This window comes from Aulonocara sp. 'chitande type north' Nkhata Bay, linkage group LG3 (assembly GCF_057382095.1).
Source record: "Aulonocara sp. 'chitande type north' Nkhata Bay isolate Kocher_YH1m ecotype deep benthic linkage group LG3, A_spYH_male_GT1.1, whole genome shotgun sequence".
NCBI lineage: Eukaryota > Metazoa > Chordata > Actinopteri > Cichliformes > Cichlidae > Aulonocara > Aulonocara sp. 'chitande type north' Nkhata Bay.
Genome location: NC_141346.1, coordinates 39,731,434 through 39,740,875, shown reverse-complemented (window position 1 = coordinate 39,740,875; position 9,442 = coordinate 39,731,434). Strand labels below are relative to the sequence as shown.

The 9,442-nt window shown below is 37.2% G+C and overlaps 1 protein-coding gene across 1 annotated transcript; it reads right to left on the bottom strand.

The window, feature by feature from the left end:
* Positions 1–1,746: 1,746 nt before the first annotated feature.
* Positions 1,747–6,963, bottom strand: LOC147335642 (ubiquitin-like). The gene is made up of 2 exons (XM_086280658.1): positions 6,778–6,963; positions 1,747–4,286 (listed from the first exon to the last, which is right to left on the bottom strand). Exons 1-2 carry the CDS (start codon positions 6,890–6,892, stop codon positions 3,967–3,969), a joined length of 435 nt encoding a protein of 144 aa, XP_086136784.1. The 5' UTR covers positions 6,893–6,963; the 3' UTR covers positions 1,747–3,966.
* Between the last annotated feature and the right edge of the window lie 2,479 nt (positions 6,964–9,442).

Sequence of the window (9,442 nt, the reverse complement as noted above, 5' to 3'; positions counted from 1 at the left end):
ATATAATCTTCTTATGTTTTTACACTTTCATCCCATAATGTTTTTTCTCCTTTGGATAAATTTATCACCTTCCTTTCCTCACCTCTTTTTTCACTTCCCTGGTCCGTCTCTCTTGCAGCTGTTTTTCTGCCAGAAAAACTGGCAAATTTTTTGCGATCTTGTTTCTTTCCTTTTTTTTTTTTAAGTTTGTTTTGCATCCATAGCATAGTGAGGAAAATATACAACAATGTCACTGAGGGTGTCAGGTCGTTCTTCGTTTCCTTGTTTTTTTTAGGCACTGCCAAGAAAATTCTCAGTCAGTTCGGAATACACAAAAAAAGATTTATTTAATGAAATTCAACTCGTCATAATGCACACAAAATATATTCAAAATAATCACAGTGATTGAAAGAAAATAGGTAAAAAAAAAAAAAAAAAAATATATATATATATATATATGGCAACTCTCCCAGTCTGTCTCTGTGCAGGTGAACAGCTGCTTATGTGAACCCCCTGGCATCACCCATAACCATGTGACCCAACTTTCTCTAATTAATGCAATCATCCCCCCCAAAAACAAAAACTGATAACTAAAAGGAAAATAACTGATGAGCAAAAAATATAAATCTTATTTCAAATCACAAATCTCTTTCTCTGTAAAACACATTCATGGCTTCCACAGACCGAGTCTAAGTGATATTTGTGGATGCAGTTTAAAACTACAAAGTCCCAAACTGGGTGCAGTTTTATGTTACAAAATGCTACTCTAACATTCTGAATACAGCAGTTTTTCTCAAAGCAATGGACCATTACAAACTTTTTTTTTTTTTTTAAAAAGTCAGTCTCTCTTGGATTCTCTTTCTCAAACTATACAGCAGCCCCAAGGTACAAAATGCAAGTAAAACAAAAACAACAAAATGCACAAACAAAAAAGACAAACATTTTACTTTCTAAAACAGAAAGAGCATGAGTTCTGTTGGCAGTGTTTGAAGTTGTGCAAAGATGTGCTCTTGCCCCCATGTCAATCACAACCTTGAACTAAACTACAAGTTTAGGACCAGGGCCCTATTTCAGGAAGCCGGTTTAGAAAACTCAGAGTGAAAAACGATACTCAGGGTTGAGTAACCCCGAACTGTCCAACTCGGAATATTCGGTTTCAGAAAGGCTGATAACAATTAGTTCAATCAACGCGGAGTTACTTTAACCCCAAGTTAAACGCGCACACGAGGATACATAAAGCCCTGATTAGTGGAGCACAGATTAAGCGAGTCACCATGGAGACGGAGGGAAAGAAGGCGCGGTCAATGTATTTTACAGCGCTTGAGGCTGAAATTCTGATGGCAGCATATGCTGATAACATGCAAATTTTGCAGAAAAAAAGTAACACAGCCTCAGCTGCAAAAGAAAGGGAGCATGCATGGCAAAACATAGCCGACAGAGTCAATGGGTGAGTGTTAATTTAAACATTGATCTAGGGATTTCCACCCATTTACACATATTTTATTTTTTATTTTATACATTTTATTTTGTGACGTGATGTGAGCGCAGGTGCAACCCAACAGGCCCCAAACGTTCCTGGCAGCAAGTAAAAATGAAATATAAAAATATAGTCCAAACAGGTAAGGTGTAATTGTATTATGAGCCATAGTGCTTGGTCTGTTTGTCCGATGTAAATCAATTGCAGTTAGAGGCTACATTAATTTTCTTTCTGTAAGCACTTATTGAAATTATCTGAGCACATTACAAGTAAATATTTGCTTACTCTGTATGCTCAAATGTGACCCGTTATAGCCAACAGAAAAAAAGCGGAGGCCCGAAAAACAGGTGGGGGTCCTCCACCACCACCACTCACAGAGGCTGAGCAGTTGGCTTCCACATTTGTGATAATGTTGGCAGCATCACATATGATCTTCACAGTGCAGAGAACACAAATTAGCATCCATTACTATAATGAAATAATTTGTTATTTTGAAATGCTACAGGGAACTATGTACCTGTACATTAATGCTGTGGAAAGACTTCCTGTTCACATAGTTTCTGTCATTTACTGAAGGAGCAATGATTGGAATGTGAGTGCCATCTATACAGCCAATCATGCCTGGGAACCCTGAAAATAAATGTAAAATTTAAGTAGTAGTTCAAATATCACCACATCATGAATTAAGTTTTGTTCATCCTGCTACCTGCAATTTTGTGGAATCCCTCTTTGATAAATCTTGTGGGTCTGTGACCGGGGAACACCACAGACGAGTGCAGGAGACGTTTCAGTTTCAGTGCCTTGGAAATGTGCTCAGCGTCACCAATATTATACAGAAAGCTCCCGTTTGCAAAAAACCGAAGTGCAATACAAATAATATGTACAGGACTGAGAGGATGTCCACGATGTGTCACATGAGCAATATTAGGCCTGAGGATGTTATTCAAATGAATTATAGATTGTGCTGAAAAACGGTAACGTTCACACAGAAAATCATCAGGAAATGATAAAATGTCCAAACGCGCTCTAATCACTCTCTCCCGGCGGGGAGCTCTGCGGAGAATTTGGGCTTCAACATCTACTGGCTCTTCAAGGAAGGGGCACGCCATGTCTGACACTTCCTAGTCAGGTTTCCGACACAGAGGCGGAGAACGTCAGGGTTAGTTGAAGTAAACCTGCTAGGGGGCAGGTTAGCTTCACGGAGTGTGTCGTCATAGTGACTCACTCAGGATTAATCTAAACTCGCTTTGTAAAACCGAAAACCCAGAGTTTTCGTTAACTCAGGGTGTACTTACTCAGAGTTTGCACTAAACCGGCTTTCTGAAACAGGGCCCCGTACTACAAACCGTCAGCCCCCTGAACTTATGTTCAGGGGGCTGACATGAGGGAGGGCAGTATACTGTTGCATGAGCGATAATGCGCTCCAAGAAAACGAGCCAACCCTGTGTGGCACAGAAATAAAAGGCAACATTCATTACATATTATGGTTCTCATGCTCAACTTTTTCTTTTAGCATCAATAAACACTGATGACAGAATACAACATTGATTTTGTAAGGATGTATATTTAACTATTGATTTTCAAAAAAGGAACAAAATATGATAATAGTATTAACAAATACAAATTATTCCAGCAAATGTCAAACAAACAGAGTTTTCATCTTTACATACATATATGTTACGTTCCCCTAAAAAGGTCAAGGGGATGAGGGAAAGTAACAAAAAGTATCCAGGTCGAAAAAAAAGGAGACAGGGAAGCGAAATGGTTAATTAAAGCGTTTTAAAGCTTCTATTAATAACTCAACTTAAAGAGACTGATAAGCCGCTATCACCATTTGAAGAAAAAAAACAAAACAAAACTCAGATGTCGGTCAGTAAACTGAAAGCAATGCATTTCAATGCTTCAAATGTAACAGATTTTTTGGTATCCATCCAAAATCTGCTGATTATTATCTCCTTGAGAACAGGTTGTTTATACAAAAATAAAGCTTATAGTAGTAATTTTTATCTCTGAAAAGTTCACATAACACAAAGTAATAACAAATTCAAGAAACTGTCAGTAACCCAAGGACATTTCCATTTTGCTGAATCATTTACTGACTGAACATGATGTCATTAATTGAAGTAGTGTCCATGTGGTGTTTAAAGAGTTTGAGTGCCACTGATATCGAATGTTTCACTTGCTCTTCATATGTGTGTCATCTGCCTGGCTGAACCAGTTTGGCAGAGCAACAGCTGATTTATAAAAACTACTGATCGTAATAAATCACAAAGACCAAATCTGTTGAAATGGGCATTAATGCATCATCATCTTCAGTTCCGTGGGGTGAGTAGAAAACATTCTCTCAGCTCTCTGGCTTTGAAAGCTTTCCTCCCATCACAGCTGAGCAAGCTTCAGTGGATCTTGCAGAGAATCTCTCTGATATGACTGGGGGGGACTTCCCAGTTTGCTCAGAAGTCACTGGGCACTTGGGCCACTGACATGTTGATCTTTGGTGTTTTTGAAAGGATTTACATGAAAACTAGGTTTTCCATACTTTGGTGTTTGGGATTCTTACTTCCTGTGCCATCATCTTCCTCACTGTCTCCGTCATCTTCCTCACTGTCTTCCTCATCTTCCTCACTGTCTTCCTCATCTTCCTCACTGTCTTCCTCAGAATAGTCATGAATTTCAATACTTTCGGCAACATTTTCTTCAACATCTTGTTCACGTTGGTCTCCCCCTCTAAGCCTTAAAACTAACCATAGGGTGAAACTGTGTTGAATTCCATAATCCGTGAGAGTGCAACAGTCCCTCAGCTGATTTCCTTCAAAAATAATCCGCTGTTGATCTGAAACACACACAGACAATAAAAGTAAAGAATACGCACAGACTTTCAAGCAAGACTGAGCATTTCTGCATAACAACTGAAAAAATTCAAGCATCATTTATCATTTAGAATTATTTTAATTATTTAAATAAAAGAAACAAAAAAGAAAAACAACCATTTAATGCCCCAACTTGAACAGATATGAAAATATCAGCTCTTGCTAAATTGCTGTAAACTTGTGTCTTTCAGCCAATTGTCAATGGAACGCCAGAACTGCCATAATGAATTAATTAAATACACTATTAAATAATTAATTAAATGTGGCAATAATTAATTAAAATCGGAAATAATTAATTACACAAATAATTACGACACGTGTAATTAATTAATTCTTGACACATTTAATTAATTAATGACACATTTATTAATTAAATGTGTCGTAAATATTTATGTAATTAATTATTTCCGATTTTAATTAATTATTGCCACATTTAATTAATTATTTAATGGTGTATTTAATTAATTCATTATGGCAGTCCTCGCGTTCCGTAATCGTCTGCCAGGAGAAAACTTCTTTGGGTAAAATTAGATTGCTTAAATCTTAGCCAGGTTCAGGAAGATGCCCAGACCTCCCTCTCCCAGCCACCACCTCCTGTTGTTTCAGCCAATAGACAGAATTAGTGATGTGACGTTCTGTATCGAGGCTTCGGAGCGTGTGTCGAGTAATGGAGGGGGCGTTTCCGCGAAGCGCGTATCGAGGCTTGCTTCATTTATGGGAGGAGCTGAAAATGATGACGTCCGAAGCCTCGCTGCCCGGCTGTACCACGTGACTGGTTCATGAAGTGGTTCGAACTTTGCCGCGAGCTATGACAGCGATATAAACCCCTCAGACTTCAATCAAAATGTGGGTGTTTGATGGAGAGTTGCGGTTAGTGAGAGTTTGGAGACCGTTTGGAGGTTTATGAGAGTGAGGAGAGAAAGTCAGGAGAGAATGGAGCCAGCTAAGAAGAGGAGGATGTCCTCCCCTGTGTGGGAACATTTTGATCTTATTCCTCCCAACAAGGTATGTAAATTTCTACAGAAGATGTATTATCATAATACTGATGGTGCAATACAATTTATGTTGAGCTGTCTGTACTTTTGTACAAGGTGAAGTGTTTGCTATGTGCCAGGGAGCTGGGATATAACAACAACACCTCATCCATGCTTAGGCACTACAGAGCTTTGCATGAGAATAAGGGGAACACCGATTGTGGAGCAAGACCAGGTGAGCCATCAAATGCAATGATAATATAGCATGCAGTAATGTTACTAAATGATATAACAATATTATACAACTGTTATAAGTTACGTGTGTGATATTTATATTTGTGCTTTATCTTTATTGTCTTTCCTCAGGAGAACAATCTCAAATAGATGAAGACCTGGTTAGCATGGTGATTGAGGACTCACAGCTATTTAGCATTGTGGAGGACAAAGGATTTAAAAGATCTGTTAAATCATTAAATCCCAGCTATGTTCTCCCCACTAAAAAGGTCATAAAAGCAGTGAAAATTTAGTTTTTACAGAATAAAATGTGAACAGGCAGGACTGAGGCTCAAAGCCTCAGTGTGTAGCTGTCCATACCTCAACGTTACAAAAGCACAACTACTGTCCACACCCCAACCACACCTCACCTCACAGTAAATGATCATTTCCATTTCAAGCATTTACAAATAATCATTTTCCATACTGCCACTATAAATATACACAGTATACTGCCATCACTACAATATACATGTTTTACACACTCCTTTTGTTGTTGACATTTACAGGCTGTGTGCAAAATGCCACACTCTTCAAATTCATGCCAGCTATTATTTTTACGTCCAGTAGGTGTCCTGCTAGAGCAAATGAAGCTTCATGAAGCTTCGCATTGGGGTGAACCAATTGGATGAAAAGCTTCAGTGCTTCATGGGGCTTCATCTGCCCATCACTAGACAGAATCTCTCCAGTATCCCCTCTCAGCTAGACATGACCGAATCACCTCAAATATGAGGTGCTGAGGAGGCATCGTGGTCAGAAGTCTGAACCACCCCAACTGGTTCCTTTCAGTGTGGAGGAGGAGGAGCTCTTCTATGTATGGTTATACTCGGCTACGGTTCTATAATTCGTAGAAATATATAAATGTCCCTACAGAGAAATGCAGCTTGTAGAGAAGAAGAAATAAATAAATGATGAATTTATTTTAACAAAGGAAAATCAGAAAATGTCCTTTTAACAACTTTCCTGACTACTGGGATAAAGATTTCTTAGTTTACAAAGTGCAAGCAAACGCACCATGAAACCTGCTGAAGCTACAAAATGACTTTTATGAGTAGACAGTGTGACTGCAGGCCAGTCTGGAAATAAACAAATTAAGTAACACTTGTAGTTCTGGGCAGGTGACAATCTGTCTAGCGTTAACTGTAATGTAGTAATCTGTAGTGCTCGTTTTAGTCGTCAACATGGAGGACAGTGATTCCACACCTACCTGGAGGAATGCCCTCTTTTTCCTGGATTTTAGCTTTTAAATTCTCAATTGTATCAGATGGCTCCACTTCGATATTTATTGACTTTCCAGTTAACGTTTTCACTTCAACAAGCATTTTTACAGCACTCCTTTCCGACGCTGAGCTGACAGCTTAACAGGAACCGATCTTCTTCTTCTATTGCTTTTCCTTCTGCTTCTTCTACTGTTTTTATGGTTGTCAAGCAACTCTTAGGTGCATTACCGCCACCTTCTAGATTGGCGTATGGATCAGAAACTACAGTACCACCATTATATTCTTTTTAAAATTCCAATTTAATTCACAAATTTAAAAATGTCAACAAAATCTATATCCCCCGAGTTTCTTTGAAATAATTCACTTATCTTTAAATTATTCTTGTTCTTATGAAGAATCCTGACCAATCTTTCTCATTTATTAGGTAGTTTTCCTTGTTATATAACTCTATCAATATTTCCTTGATTGCATCACCCAGATTGTTCAGTATACAATAACTGATTTGATCCTCACACTGAGTTGTTTTTACAGATTTCTTTAATGCCTTGTTCCATTCTGATAAAGAAAACTTGATGATAATTACATCCTCACTGTCGTCTTCATCCTGAATTATTTGGATATTTCTCTGTAATGTCGTTTCTCATCCTCTTTTTTCTTTATTGTTAAGGTTCTTTACTTATGTCAATGTTTTTCTAATAATTCAGATTTACTTGTCTATTATAATATTTTCATTATCTATCATTGTTGCAAAATAACAATCTTTTGAATTGCCAGACATTTTTTGTACACCAAACCCTGTCCAGTGGTGTATTTTTACCCAGTGATTCGCAGCATTTTCTCCAACAATAACTCTTACCTTTCTTTGTGATCCTTCTAACATCTGTTTGTTTCATTTTTAAACTTGTTCTGTGGTTTAATTGCTAATGTACATTCTTGTGTGCACCATGGTGTTAACATTTTCTTTTTTGTTCCCACTACTTTACAGGATAGATTCTTTGGCTGCATCCACTACACTTTTACTTATGTCTGAGTTCAGTTCATTTGTTGGTTTGTTGAAATCCAGATTTTTTCAAGCTACCCTCACTCATCACCCTAAACTTATCCTAGTTTGCCCTTTCAAATTTCCACTTATCCTCTGTTTTTATCTGTGTTCTCTCTGTGTCTGCTCCTATGCTGATAAAAAATGAATAGTGGTCACTACCTACTGTGTTATCTTGGTATACTCTCCAGCTGCTAATACCAGCCAGAGATTTTAAACCAATGTAAGATCAATCACTGATTGATTACCCCTTACAATATTCACCCGTGTAACGAAAGAATGGAGAAGCTGATATGAATAATATTGTAACAAAGGACATTTACCTATTTCCCCTTAAAGTTACATTTCTTATATTTCCTGTTTTTGTTTTTATGTTTTCAGAAAGGTTTGTTTCTCAGAGCCACCCTATTACTAAGAAACCTAATTAGGCTTATAAGCATTACAAGTTTCCACTATTTTGTGTTTTTTGCATTAAATCCAAACTTTGCACATATACAGTGTTGGGTGTACTGTAATTAAATTACTTTTCCACTGAAAAAGTAGAGTAACTAAATACTGTTCATTTTTTAGGTATTTTAATTACAGTTACTTACAATGTACTTGCGTTACATTGCAAAATAATTAAACTCGCTGAATATCATTATTTAATTTCAATAATTTATCTTCTAAACATAAAAGTAAACTCTGCCGCTTTAACGTCGTTGTAGTGCAGCTGCACGTCATTTCGCGCCAGTTTGGTGCATAGTCGTATTCTAAAGCGGGAGATGTCGGACTCGGCTGAAGCGAGTGGCTGTTTTTTGAAATGGACATATTCCCGTCTCTTCACTTTTCTGAAACAAGCAGACAAGAACATTACAATAATATGTAAGCTATGTCCTGGGGAGAAAAAACTATCGGCCGCTGTTAATAGCATGAGTAATCTACTGAAGCGCCTGACATGAGAGCATAGACGAACACTTCTGAGTGATCCTTGTTCATCATCCATGGATAACACCGCGGCAACTCCTGCTAAGCAGGCAAAACTTGATTTTACTTCAGCAGCACAGAAAGCATCTGAAGGTGAGCTTAAAAAATGATTGCAGGCTACATTATGGAAGAGATGCTGCCGCTGCATACTGTAGAGTCTCCGTCTTTAAAAAAAAATGTATTTATTATTTAAAGAGTTTAATATCTATTGTTTGTCCACTCAAGGTTTATAGGGATTTTAAGAAGTATTTAGTTAAATTACTTATTGAGTAATTAAGTTACTTTTCTGACACAGTAATTAGATAAGTATTTTAAATACAATATTGACTAAGTAACTAGTAATTAGCAATTAATTACTTTTTTAAAGTAACTTACCTAACACTGCACATATATTTCAATTACTTTGCCATATTTAATATTTTTTAAAGCGGTGCATTGCTTTTTATTTACATTTTACACATGTTTAGCACAATTCATTTTTTTTAATTTGGAAAGTGGAGTAAATTGTTCATTGAGCATGGACATTATAAAAATAAACTGTAAAGGTGTTTGTGCTACATAGAAGTCCAAAGCAGCGTCAGTAATTACTCATGGCACACTAACCTGACTCCAGTGGTTTTACTGTACTAATATAAGGATGGTATCAG

Bases quoted from the DNA above. Each gene is read 5' to 3' on its own strand.
- LOC147335642 (XM_086280658.1), bottom strand. From the start codon at position 6,892: ATGCTTGTTGAAGTGAAAACGTTAACTGGAAAGTCAATAAATATCGAA. The intron at 4,287-6,777 runs GTAGGTGTGGAA...TGTGTGTTTCAG, and splicing joins AAAAGAGGGCATTCCTCCAG to ATCAACAGCGGATTATTTTT.